The 14,049-nt window shown below is 45.1% G+C and overlaps 1 protein-coding gene across 3 annotated transcripts in view; it reads left to right on the forward strand.

The window, feature by feature from the left end:
- The first annotated feature begins 1,186 nt into the window (after positions 1 to 1,186).
- Positions 1,187 to 14,049, forward strand: part of RASAL2 (RAS protein activator like 2) — a 274,200-nt gene continuing 261,337 nt past the window's right edge. For 2 of the 3 annotated variants that reach the window (XM_037035070.1, XM_037035073.1), the window contains exon 1: positions 1,187 to 2,110. In XM_037035070.1, the coding sequence (XP_036890965.1) occupies positions 1,909 to 2,110 (202 nt within the window). In that variant the 5' untranslated portion in view covers positions 1,187 to 1,908. The remainder of the gene's footprint in view (positions 2,111 to 14,049) is intronic. The other variant, XM_037035071.1, reaches the window with a different exon arrangement.

The raw sequence follows: 14,049 nt of genomic DNA on the forward strand, positions 1-14,049 counted from the left end.
TAAAGTCAAGTAACCACTATCATGGAGACACTGCAGACCCATCTGCACTGGTGGTTGATCTGCCAGGTAACCTGGCAGTTCCTCAGTTTCCTCACCTGTTAAAGAAGAGGCAGAGTGAGATTATATCTAAGGTCACTTCCTGCTTAGAATTAGTTACTCTAAACAAGAATTTGGGGAAAATTACAAATGCTCCTCACAGCTCCTGATAAACCCAAATAACACACCAGAATACCACAGAACCAGAACATAAAAATGTTCTAGACCAGTCTCTGTGCAAAGTAGGGAGAAATGAGCAAAGAATGCTAAGGAAAATTATCCAGAAAATTGTAAACAAACAACAACCCCCCACACCATATATTTGTGGAATTCCTGCTCTGTTTCCAGTAGACACGTTCAAAATATTGTTGAAGACCTATTATGTACAAGGCACTCAGTTATTTTCCATTTTTAAATTTGTCAGCAATCTCTTAAACCTGAACTAGTGAATACCTCCTTGGGTGGGCATAAACTTGAAGCCAAGATCAGGGGAGAGAGAGTCTACAAATAGACCCAAAATAAAAAGGCAAGTTACATCATTAGAGAGGGGGAAAAAAGCCAACATTTTGCACAAAGATCAAAGGCTATAAAAGAGAGAAACATGTTTGTTTAATACTGGGCTTTTGGACAATCCCTGTGCTTGCAAGGCCTGTCCATCCATCCACACCACACTTCTTAACCACGCTATTCTAAGCCGATAACAAGTCCAGCTTCAGTGCGGACAGGGAGCTGAGCGTCGAGCCCACATGGCCCTCACAGTCCCAGCACCCGCCGCCAACTTTCCTCTGTGCGAAGAAAGGCATTCCCCCCACGGTGACTGTCAAATAAAACAGCCTCTCCAATCCTTCGTCTAATAAGAAATACCAGTTTAAATCCACAAACACATCAATAAGGGCATAAAAGGGAAAGGGAGGGAAGACGGGAAGGGGAAGCTCTTTCTCTTTTTAAATTTCCCGCACCCCTTTCCCTCTCCGCCTCCCACACCGCCTCCACCGTAGGCTTAAGCAGCTGCTGGGGAGACCCGGACCACGCCGAGCAGGGCGGTCGTGGAGACAGTCTTTGAAAAGGGGGCGGGGCTGGCCGGGTGAATAACTCGGTTTCCGATTTCTCCCGCCTTGCCTTCGGCGGCAGTTCCTCCCCCTGATTCTTTACTCGATTGCACACGCGGCCCGGCGCTCGGCTCTCGATTGCTCTGGCCTATCACCCTGGGATGCCGCCTGCCGCCACCACCGCCACGGCTGCCGGGCTGGTGAGGTCTGCGGTGGAGCCGGAGCCGGAGTCGAGAGGGCAGCGGTGGCCTGAGAGTTAGCTGTCGGGTGGCGGGCCGGCTCATTCCTGGGGTGGGGGCTGAGGGCAGGAGGGCGAGAACCCGGGGCCAACGCCCCCCGCCCCCAGGCAGAGGGCGCGGACGGCTTGCAGCCCCAAGGCGGCAGCAGCGGCTGCGGGAGCGGGTCAGAGGGGGCGGCCCCTGGCGGCGGTGGCGCCCCCAGCCCAGCCCGGCCGGCCCGGCTCCTTCCCCAATCCGAGTCCGCTCCAGCCGAGGGGCACGCCGGCCGGGGTTTAGGGAGGCGGCTCTGAGGGGGCCGGCGGGCGAGCCGCCCCTCCCGGGCTCTTACCCGTCCTAGCGCCAGAGGGACCCACACCTGAGCCGGACGCTTCCCCGGCCGGGGCCACGCTGGATCCGCCTCCCGGCCCGGGTCCCGCCCGCCGGCTGCAGGTGGGCTGCGGCGCCCGGGGCGCGGACAGTGGGCGGAGGAGGAGGTGAGCCGCGTCCGAGCCGGCTGCCGCTCGCCGCCCGCCAGCCGCGCGGCGCTCTCCTCCTCCCCTCCCCGCAGGCAGGGCGCTGCTGCCTCCGCGTCGCTCCGGGGCACCATGGAGCTCTCGCCGTCGTCCGGAGGAGCCGCAGAGGCGCTGTCCTGGCCGGAGATGTTCCCGGGACTAGAGTCCGACTCGCCGCTGCCCCCAGAGGAGCTGGACGCCGTGGTCCCCGTCGGCGGCGCCGTGGCCGGGGGCATGCTGGACCGGATTCTACTGGAGTCGGTGTGCCAGCAGCAGAGCTGGGTCCGGGTGTACGGTAAGGACGCTGGCCGTCGCCGAGGCCGGGGTTTCTTCTCTTTGCTCGGACTGAAAGCCATCCCCCGGCTAGTTTCAGCCCCGATCTCAGCCCCCGTCCACGCCGGGTCAGTTTCCCACGTCCCTTTTTGTTCTGGGGCGAGTTTCTGACCTGTCCTCCCTCCTTGAGTGGAGAGGTGGGTCTCGGCGTGGTCTGTGGACCTTTGCAGGCACCTGTAGTAAGTTTAGGGTGGTGTTGGGCCGTTCAGCCTTAATTCTCAGGTGACGGCTTGGGGAGCTGTCACCCGGTCTTCGAGGGGGTCTGGTGGAGCGCGCGGGGCAGTCCAGTGCACGGGCTTTCATTTCTTCCTTTGATGAGGGCGAAGCTGGAAACCAAGACATTATGAAAAAGCTTAGCAAAACTGTCCATTTGGTGGGAAAAGACTAATCTGTAACCTCTTTCTCAACCTCACTCTCCAAAGACTACCGCTTAGACCAAGGGGTGTGGGTTGCTTCAGACTGCACTATTGTTTCGGGCTCTCTTTGTAAAGTGACTGGGTTGCTACTTAGCAAGTTACAAGTGATGAGCATACTGAAACTTTCCCTTTCTGCATTCCCAGTAACCACCTCTTTAGTTAAAGCGGAATGATGAGATCCTATTAGGGTGACCATGCTGCTTTTGAAAACTCAGCCTGAAGATTTATAGCCTGACATTTGGGGCTGAGCAGTGGCTTCCCCAAATATTGAAACATCACCATGCATGTACCAATGAGTTCCCATGAACACAAAAGGGTTCTCATGGGGCAGAGTCTGACACGCCACACTTGAAGCACTTGGGCTCAGGCGCAGTGTTCTGGGGCAGTTATGTGCGTCTAAGCCTGTTGTTGGCAAGTCCATCACGCTTCCTTTTCTCATACTTTTCAACAAGGGACGTGCGTTCTGTTCAAGAGTGACCAAGACTTAGAAGTTATCTATCTAGATAGTTGAGTTGGTTTCAAGATGTCACGTCTCTCACCCTAGGGAGGACCACAGAGCTCAGAGTCCAGAGATTTGAATTTTTGTCTCAGTTCACCCCGAAGGGGCCATGTGATTTGTGGCATCGGGTCACGTTTTCAGCCTTTGATTCCTCACCTGTAAAATGAGTGGATTGGATTAAACAGTCTCTTAATGGCCCTTTCAGTTCTAAAAACCCAGCAGTTCCTATAACCAATTCTTATATGTAGGTACCACTTTGTATTTTGCTTGATGTTTATGTGTTTCTTGATGTTATTCTAATTAACTGAAAGAATTAAAGCAAGGAAGTGGAAGAGGATGCAAAGTCTCAGTTCATTCTCAGCAGATTAAAAATTTTAGTGCCTGATTTTCCATCCACCGGCTAATGCCGCTTAGTTGATAGTTTATAGCAAAGGTTGATGAGAATCTGAAAATAAGCTTGAATTAGAATATATATCGTGGTCACATTTTCCCCATCCTAGCCCTTTTCCTGTCCTTACACATTTCTTTGGCATATTATATTTATATGAAGTTGGAGGTAGGGCTGTGTTACTGTAGGAATAGGTATATATGATAAGTCAGTATTGCTGTGTCCAAAACTATTCTGTCTGGGTTTCCTAGACCTAGGTTAGCTATGCTTTTTTGCATGAAACCCATAAAAATATGTGCTTGTTGTTGGAGTCCATTCCTAGGGCTGGATTTGTGAGGTGTATATATGTGGGTATGTATTCTTAAATATGCATGTACATATACACACATATATTCTCTCCCTCACACATAGTGTGCATTTCAGGGTCAAGTTGCAGACTTTCTACAGCCCCGTAACTTTTTTGTCTTCCCTATCCATTCACCAGAAGTTGTTTTTATTGGTTGTGTGGAACTGCTACTTTCCTTCCTCTAAAGCAGTTCATCCTGGATACGACTTTGTTGCCTTGGGTTGATGTAAATATTCCAGAACTACCTGCATGACTGTTAGCTTTTCTTTGTTCTTAGGTAGTTTTTAAGTTGCCTGTTGTATAACTCTTTAAAAAACTTTAAAGTAAAAATAATAGAATGTAGGAAATCAATTTGAAAAACACTAGTTTATGTTGATGTTCTTGTTTACTTGTTTGGGGCTTTAAAAATCCTCATTATTTTTGTAACATCTGGATTTTTCCACACAATTTAAAGAGACTTTGAAGCATGTAGTCTTATGGTGTTTTTTTTTTTAAAGAAATCCAGAAACTGGGAAACCTAGTCCAGAGTATAAAACTGGGGGTTGAGACTTGGTTTTTCATTCTGGCTTTGCCACAAATTGGTTGTCTAACTTTGGGCGAGTAATTTTAACTGTGGGTCTAAGTTTCTATGTAAAATGTGGAGTCTGGAGTAATTGGTATCTATGGTCCGTTTTAGCTTTAGGGTTGTCTGATTCCATGTCCTGCCCTATTATTTTATCTACACTGGCCTACCATTTCCAGACTGACTCTTGGGGCGAGGCACCAAGCAAGCCCTTAATGCATGTAAATCATTATTGTCAGAGGATCCCGGATCACTTTTATCAAAAGGTCAGTGAACTGATCTTTGAAAGAAGGAACGTTGAGGACAGATGTGTTTTTGTTTGGAATGTTTTCGTAAGATAGGAAGGTGGGGATGGGGGGCTTGCTCAGGTCTAGCTCAGGTCTCATTCAGTTTAGAGACCTAACCTAAAAGAGCCATGTGGGTTTTAGGATAGGGTACAAAATAAGGAGCTCTGTTAAGTGTTGCTGGCTTCTGGCTAGGGTTGACATCCTCTGCAGAACACTTATGTTTGAATGTTTGAAACTAGTGTGCAAACAAACAACAACAAAAGTATACTCCTCCCACCCGAAAATGATCTTCACAGAAACTTTTAAAAGTGATATTTCATTAGCTTACCTCACAAAACTGGGAGACCAGGCACTTCTTGGGAAGTTGAGTACCCATGCACATACACACACAATCCTGAGTTTTGTGTAATTGCCATGATTGGAAAACTTTTTTGGAATATGTTCAGAGCCTTTACAATAGGTAGATCCATATTTAGAGCACAAATGCACGTCTTTTGAGACACGGCTAGGAGAAAAATTTATTCTGTCTTAGTCTTCATTTTCTTTTTGTTGTAAAAATGTTTCATTTGTTGTATTTTGGGATTACAGTTAGTTTTGCCCACACCCTGTCAAGACTATAAAATTTCTGACACCAAGGAGCTGTCTTGTTTATCTTTGCATTCCTCTCTTGCCACCCCCGTCATTGTCACCGTGTCTAGCAGATTGGTACCTTGCTCACAGTAAGTCGTCGGTGTCTGCCGCATGTTGATCTGTCTGTCCTTGGACCATCCAGATCTCAACCTGCCTGACTGTATGGGCGGTGGAGCCGCTGAAACAAAGGCATGCCACAAACAGCTAAATATGGATGCAGAATCCAACAGCATCAAATGCAGAACATTTTTCAGATATTTATAGCCTCAAAGCAAAGTCAATTGGCTGAAAAAGCTCAGCAGGCTAGCGAAAGGAAACGGGAGCAGCAAAGCCAGCCTCACTGTCTGTGCATTCTGGTAAACAATGAGAACATTAAAACTAACTGCTTTACTGTGAATGGATAGTGAGCCTAGGACGCCCTGTGGGAGATACCAGTCTGTAGCCGTGCCTGTGCCCGAGCGCTGCACTCATCAGTCCGACAGGTCTGCAGGTGTGTGCACAGAAGTGCCCTTGGGTAGTTAGACGGGGAATGTGGTTATCACAATAAAGCGATCACTGAGAAATCATGTAGTTTTAAATTTTAATAACATCGGTATGACTTGTCTAATATACTCAGTTAATAAAGTACATAATATCGATATTATTGGATAACATTAAGCTAGTATGTAGCTTACTGTTTATTAAAATTTCTAAAGGCTGGTACTATTTCAGCAAGCAGAGGAAAAAGAATTAATTATACTGCATCAAATACCATATAATTCTAGAGCTATGACAGTGGGAATTTGGTAGGAATTTCTCATGAACTGGGTATGAGTTGAAGGGGGCAGAAGCTTTACCTGTGGCAGTAGGTAAAGCTTGGAGTTCAGGGATTAAGAGACAAAGGCTGAGAATATATTTTGTTGCACTTTTAGATACTGTGTCGCTATATTTACCTAAAATGTTGCAAGTAGTAACAAGCCCAGGAAGTTGTTTCATTTTGGTCCTGCTTGAATTAGATGTGACTGACCTTATAAAGAAATGTTCTTCACACAATTAACTTAGAATATTCTTGGCAAAGCACCCATTCCTATATGTCTTCAATATGAACCTCACAATTTGTTTTGTTTTAATGTGTAAATGAATGAAATTGTTCAAGCAAGACTAAGAGTTTGGTGTGCTCTAGCTCATTGCCTGCGGGAAGAACATCCGGGAATGTTTACCCAGTACATCCCCAAATGTGTCCATGTTATTTAAGTGTTTTAATTTCCTCAAATACTGTCAATTGAACTTTACAAATGAGTATTCATACTTCAGGGATCCTTGGGATCTTAAGCTCGAGTTCAGTACTTAGGATGTGGCAATGACTGTGAATGTCGACACCATTTCCTGTCAACTCCAAATACATTTTAGAGACATACGTTAGGCACAGACAGTTTCTCACTGGAATAAGAGAACTTGCAAGAAGCCTAGGCCTATACTGTTTCTTTTAAATTGTATTGATTTCATTTAGCTCCTTGTTTTCTTCGAGAGAGAATTTGTTGTCATTTAAATCATGTGTTCTATTAATGTTTACAGATGAAAGGTAATTTCCTTTATAACATCTTAGTATTTTTCTACCCTCTGCCATGTTGGTTTATTGCTATTTTATTTTCAGTATTTTTGAAGAAGGAAACCATACATCCATAATCTCTTTTCCAAAGCTATTTGGACTAGGGTGTTTCAGAATTCATTTTTTTTTTTTTTTTTAGTTTTAGAAACTGTGGTGAGTGTGCAGACCCCTAGTGGGGTCTGGAGCTGCACTCAAGAATCAGCTGTGGTAACATTCCTGCAGTTAAACAAATGAATCTTCACACTAAGTGTTGTATAAGACTGTAAATCGTGTTATGTCGTGCAGGTCAGATTTTACTGCTAACGAAGTTATGGAATAAGCATTTTCAGAGCTTTTTGGATTTAGGAATTGCCAGTATAGAATTGAGGTTCTGTACAAACTTTCTGACTTAAATAATACAAAGTTCTAGAGCGCCCGTGTGTATTTAAGAATAGTTTGTTTGTAAGGATTTCCTTATCTTTTTCAGATAATAAAATTCAGGGCATACGCTTTAAAAATGGTGCCCTGGCTGGTGTAGCTCAGTGGATTGAGCGTGGGCCTGAGAACCAGAGGATCGCGGTTCGATTCCCAGTCAGGGCACATGCCTGAGTTGCAGGCCAGGTCCCAGCAGGGGACGCACAAGAGGCAACCATACATTGATAATGTATGGTTATCAACGATATATTGATAACCCTCTCTCCTTCCCTTCCCCTCTAAAGATAATTAAAATCTTAAAAAAATAAAAATGATGTACAGTTGTGTCCTGTTATGTTGAATGAAATGAACTTCTCTGATTTGCTGAGGAAAAATGATTCACAATGCTAAAGAAAGTAGGCTTTACTGAGATCACTGAGGGAGTAACTGACGGCCAGGCAGCGGTTTCCAGGGCTTTGTTTCGGTAGAAAGAAGGATGAGGTAAGTTGAAGCTGAGAGTTTATGTAATTGTTCTTTGCAGGTTGCTCTCATCAGTAGCACAAAGTGATTTGATCACCTTTTAAGTAGGTGAACCACAAAAAAAGCATTCAACGAATGACTGAGTTAATCCAGAAAAAATTCAGCGGCGGCTCCCTCGTCCCTCCCTGTTGGAAGAACTTTTAAGTAACCAGAGAGGTGTTTGGTCTTGTTAACCAGGAGGAGGGGTTTGAACTGGGCTGAGGCCACTGCTGAAGTTGCTTCACCCTGTTCTGGCACAGGGATAATGGCTCTCTGAGGTTTGTAAAAACACCTTTCTTCCCAAAGGCTGTCAAGTGCTCCAGGCCTGTAGGTAGAGTAGCCGCTACAGATTTAATGTAGCTTATTTTCTAGTGAGAAGGCAGCCATCAAGAAGTACATGCTACAGAAATGGGAGGAGAGCCAGCACGATGTCCCAAGGCCCAGTACAGTGGTGTCTGTGGGTGTCCTGTAAAGAGAAAAGGAAGTGAAAATTGAGCGCTCGAAGGCCAGACAAAACTTCATTTGCTAGGTGGTCATACAGGAGTTATCGTCTTCTTTAGCTTCCAGCAGGGTTCAGGTGTTAGGAGTTACTTTCCCTTTCCAAGTATTGGTTACAGGAAGTAGGTGTCGGCGTATACTTGGCTTATAAGGATCCACTTTAGATCCTGATTGCGTTCTTGTTTCTCCGTAAGTTGTCTTCAACATTGTTCAGATTCTGTTCACATGGTGTCATTTTCAGTAGGCTTCCTGAAAGTACCTTTGACCATACTCCTGAGTCTCAGAGATGGGTGAGATTGCACATGATGTTTGGAGAAGTGGGAATTTATAGAGGAAAATACTTAACATCAGGCAAGAAAACAAAATCCAGAAGCATAGTGCAAAAAGTTAAAAGGAAACGTTAAAGTTGATAGTCCTAAATATTTTTCAGAACAATGCTTTAAGTTTCCTCATTAAGGAAACTGGCTGAGGAGTTTTAGTTTATTCCCACTATTGGAGACAAATGTCACAGTTCGTCAGGATTAGAACTCAACCCCAGATTCCTCAGCCTCCTGTTTTAGCTCCTAGGGCCTACTGCTTTCCCCGAGGGAGACGACCTTTCAGAGCTGGAGGTCGAGAACACTGGACACTGAGAAATACCAGATTGTTAGTTTCACAGTCTTGAGGGGAAGTGCTGGAAGTACCATTACCTAGGTAACAGAAAACAAAAATGGACAAAGCATCCAGAAAGTAGCAGGATGAGCGTGATCTCACAGTGATCCTAAAGAGTAGACTCGGGCCAGATGAGCTCTTGTAATCTGCTTTCCTGAAGTCTTCATCCATAAATTCTGGATTCTGCTATTGGAAGTGATGTTTTAAGGAAATCTGAATGGTTCACGTGATGTTTAGAGCCCTGGATAATCCCTAATAACTTTCTACTTTTCCTTTTAATTTCTAACCCCTTCGATTCATGTCATTAGAAAATTAATACAGTTTTTTCTAATTGTGAATATAAACTGTGAATATGATTTGAATCACAGGAAAATCCAAAGAAAATTAAAATCACCTATCATTCCACAACTCAGAGATAACTATTCTCTTAATATTTTATTTAATTCTAGTATTTTCTGTATACAGATGTACTTTTTGTACATATTTGGTATCATACTGTATATTTTATAAAATATAAATATATTTTATATATCCTGTCTTTTTTCTAATAATGCATCTTCTTACAGTTTTTGAAGATGTTAAAAACTTTTCAAACATGTTTTTATTTTTAAATTTAATTTTAAAAATAGGTAATGTATCTTTTTAAAAAATTCAGAAGATATAAAAGGATAACTTCATGAGTATAGTTGAACAAAAAAAAATAGGGGTTCTGTTACAGAACAGGGCCAAGGGGGCTGACTATGTACTGTTACCGAAAGGACCCCCCATTAGGTTCACGCTGTCTGCCTCCAGAGGAAAGCTGTCTCTCAATGCAAGAGATTCGAGAGAAGGAAAGGGAATGTTTGTTTAAAGCTATACAGACTTAAAGTAGTGACCTAATGTCTTCATTAAAATATCAAAGTCCTTCAAGACACCCACAGACACACACAGTCCTTCCTTCTCCTTCTGCCCTAAACTAGGGTACCGTATCTCAGGAAAAGAAGTCGATTCAGGCTCCCCACACCATCAGCTGTGTCATCGTCAGCCAGGATCAAGCTGCGTGGTTCTCCCTGGCAAAGCTGCGAGGGGGTCTCCACTCTGCAAAGAAGTGTGGTTCTCCCTCCAGTGGCTGCCCCATCTCTGTTTAAATCCTCACGCCAGTCCTCCTCTGCAGCCCCATTTCCGACTCCTCCCACAATCAGCTACACTTGCCAGCACTCTCATGTCCTTCCAGCTTTACTGGGTTGCCATGGTAAGTCTGGGCAGGTGTGGCCCCATGGAGTGGAGCCAGTCATCTCCAAGCTCTCACGCAGGTGCTGTAACCAGGCAGAGTTGCCTCCCAGTTACATCTTGGGTGGAAATCACTCCCATCTCCCTGGCTCAGGGCATGGCCACAGCTATTTAACATATCTGTGCAACCAGTTAAAGGTTACAGATATGTTAAGTGACTATGGCAGAGGTCAGCTGCAAAGCTGTTGCTGTACAAAACAGCTCTGGATATTCCTGTTCCATGTGTCCCTTCCCCCTACTCACACCTGTGTCGGGGAGGGGTGAGGACATCCTAATACTTCCTGGACACCTTGATTTCTGGACCCCATTCCAAATCCTTATTTGCCCCCCCCAGCTGAATCCTGTTTCAATCCCTCCTTTCAGATGTACAACCACTTTATAATCATATAAAGGACAATGGACAAAGGTCTCACCTCTTGTAACTACTTCCGGCTGGATATGGACATTGTCCTACCTACCCTCAGGTCAGGTGTGCCCCGAAAAGGGCGGGGGTGCAGCACGGAGAGAGTCCTTCCTGTAAGGAGAAGGACCTTACAGAATCCCGGTCAGTTGGTTGTCACCAGGCAGTCGCAGGCTTGGTGTCCAAAGGCTGGCATTACTGGACAGTTGGCATCCTAGTCGTATTCTGGAGGTGACAGATTTGGAAAGGGTTGGAAGGCACAATTAAATCATAACCACCAAACGATGAAGGCAGGGACTTAGGTGAAGAATGGCTTATCCAGAGGAAGGTGTACAAGGCATGCTGCACCTATCCCAAACTCCTGTGGCCCACTGTACTTCACTCGGGCTGAGAGGAAGGCATTAGGATTTCCCTCCTTTCAGATATCTGAGCCCTTTCTGACCAAGCCATTAAGACAGAAAAGGGAAAATCAGTTCTCAAGTGAAGCCCACAGACCACCCGAACCCTTCACCAACCCAACCACTAAGTTCAGCCAAACTGTTGTCTCGGGGCGATGGTGAAGATGGGCTCCTTGAGTGAGGCCTGTATTGCAACCACTCAGGTAGTGAAGTCATAGGCATACACCCTATGAACACAGAAGAACACACAGGTTAATTCACACAACAATCCCCAAACCAGTCTTTGTGCCTGTGAGATGGTCTTTTGGGAAGACATTCACTTTCAAGGTCCTTCCTGCAATGACATTTAACAATGGCAATTTGACAGATCCTTTGCACCTGTAAATTGTACATCTTTGGTGATATTACAAACCCGGTTTCAACTTTCAAGTGAAAGCAAACTTTCAAGACAGTTAGCTGTGCCATTCTGATGTCTAATACTGAGCATAGTGATTTTCCTTGAACCACAGTTTTTTTCCTTAAGATCACCATCATTGTTATTAAATGGACTACGTCGAGTCTCACTTTTGGTTTTGACTGTTTGTTTGCATAAACACACCAAGAGCATTTGCTGGAATTCACACAGGGAACCTTTAGACTACTCGGCCCGCCCCTCGGGGCACAGAAGCAGAGCCACACATTCACCATCTGGCTTCCCCTGCGCCGGTTGTTTCACTCAGATCCTTGAGCCTCCATTGTGCCTACAGGTTTCTTTTTAGCATCTTTCAGGAAGGCAACCTTCATTCCTTCCCTGGAAAGACTGCCCTGACCTGCTTAGCCAACCAGAGTACCATGCTTTTCTCATGAGCTTTCACTAGCTTCTCAAGTCAGTCTCAGTTCCTCGGGGCTTTCTGGTGACAACCAGAACCCAGACATGCCTCTTTCAGGTGTGACATTCCAGTCAAAATCTCAGTTAACAAAACCACTATTAATGACTGGTCTTACTAGATTTATGCAAAGAAACCTCATGTCATCATTCACTCCTTCAGAATGCCAAATTCGGGAGGGATCAGGTAGGGAGAAAAATACAAAGTGTGAAGGAAAACCCTTCTCCTTGTTCACTTTCCTACAGGGTGTGAAGTTTCAATCTTTTCTAGAATCCTCAACTTCCTTTTCAGAGCAGATACAGATTAAAAGCCAAAACAGAGAATTCCAGAAAAATACACAGGTAGAGGCCTTCTCTTGCACCAGTGTGTCCCCTGGGACTTGCAGAGACGTGCTCTTTCAGGCCCAGCCTCCTGGCAGAGACTTGCTCCTTTGCCTCAGGCTGAAGCACTCATCATCCCTGAGTGACCCTTCCTGGGTCCTGAACGGCAAAGGCCTTCTCCCCAGCTGGGTACTGGCGCCTTCCCTGTCATCAGATACAGAGGGTTTCTGATAAGGACAGAACCAATGAGAGAAACTTGCTCCTTTCCCATGAAACCAAAAAAAACCCCCAAGTAATTGAGGTTTTCTTTCTTCCAGGTGTAAAACTTTCACGTCTTTATACATTTGTTACCCATCCAGATTTAACCATAATTCACTTTTAATCCCTATTCCTTTCCCACATGGGAAGGACTATACTTAAACTCAGTACTTAAAATCAGTATGTGGCAGCCAAAAGCCCCCAGGGTATCTTTCCACTAAAAGTCCCTAGGTTTGCGGGGACATCCTGCAGCTTTCTGAAGCTTAGACCTTGCAAACACCTTATAAATCAATGATGGTCACCCTTGGACCCCAGTTCATGACCTTCAGAACCACAGTCATTCCAATCAGAACCAGTTACACAGAGAACCTTACTGGTGCAGTGCCCACAGAGCAGCAACACACAGCCCATAATCTGAAGGGAACCCTTAGCCCACCACGTGGCCAGGTTTCAAGATGGCAGCACTCTCAGGTGACCCATCATCCAGGATTGCGATGCCTGTGCATGACCGATCCTCCACGGTGGGGCGCTCACTTGGCTCATCCTCCCTTTTACCCAAATTGGCAGCGCACCCACATGGCTTGCTGTCCAATCCCCTACATAAATGCAGGCTTGGCTTGGTTGAATTTGGTCGCAAATTAGAAGGAAGAAAGAAACAACCAAACAGAAAAGAATGAAGAAACAAGAACTCAAAAAAATGAGAGGTTTAGGAACCTCCAGGACGTCTTTCAACGTTCCAACATCTGAATTATCGGGATACCAGAAAGGGAAGAGGAAGGGCAACTCGTGGAAAACTTATTTGACCAAATAATAAAGCAGAACTTCCCCAGTCTGGCAAAGGAAATAGACTTCCAGGAAGTCCAGGAAGCTCAGAGAGTCCCAAAGAAGTTGACCCAGGAAGAACACATCAAGACACATCATAATTACATTAGCCAAGATTAAAATGAAGGAGAGAATCCTAGAAGCAGCAAGAGATAAGGAGACAGTCACCTCAAAGGAGTTCCCATCAGACTGTCAGCTGATTTCTCAAAAGAGACCTTACAGGCAAGAAGGGCTAGAAAGAAGTATTCCAAGTCATGAAGGCAAGGACCTGCATCCAAGATTGCTCTGTCTAGCAAAGCTTTCATTTAGAGTGGAAGGGCAGATAAAGTGTTTCTCAGATAAGGTCAAGTTCAAGGAGTTCATCATCACCAAGCCCTTATTATATGAAATGTTAAAGGGACTTATCTAAGAAAAAAAGATAAAAAACACGTATAGTCAAATGACAGCAAACTCACAATTAACAACCATACCTAGAACTAAAACAAAAACAAACTAAGCAAACACCTAGAACAGAAACAGAACCACAGAAATGGAGATGACGTGGAGGATTAGCAACAGGGGAGTGGGAGGAGGAGAGAGGGGGAAAAGGTACAGAGAATAAGTAGCATAGACGGTAGGCAGAAAATAGATGGGGGGAGGGTGAGAATAGTGTGGGAAATGTGGAAGCTAAAGAACTTGTGACCCATGGACATGAACTAAAGGGGGGGAATGAGAGTGGGAGGAGGGTACACAGGGTGGAGGGAAAAGAAGGAGGGAAAATGGGACAATAATAGCATAATCAATAAAATATA

The sequence above is a fragment of the Sturnira hondurensis genome, unplaced genomic scaffold (genome assembly GCF_014824575.4).
Source record: "Sturnira hondurensis isolate 20B ecotype Veracruz unplaced genomic scaffold, ASM1482457v3 Scaffold0022215, whole genome shotgun sequence".
Taxonomy (NCBI): domain Eukaryota; kingdom Metazoa; phylum Chordata; class Mammalia; order Chiroptera; family Phyllostomidae; genus Sturnira; species Sturnira hondurensis.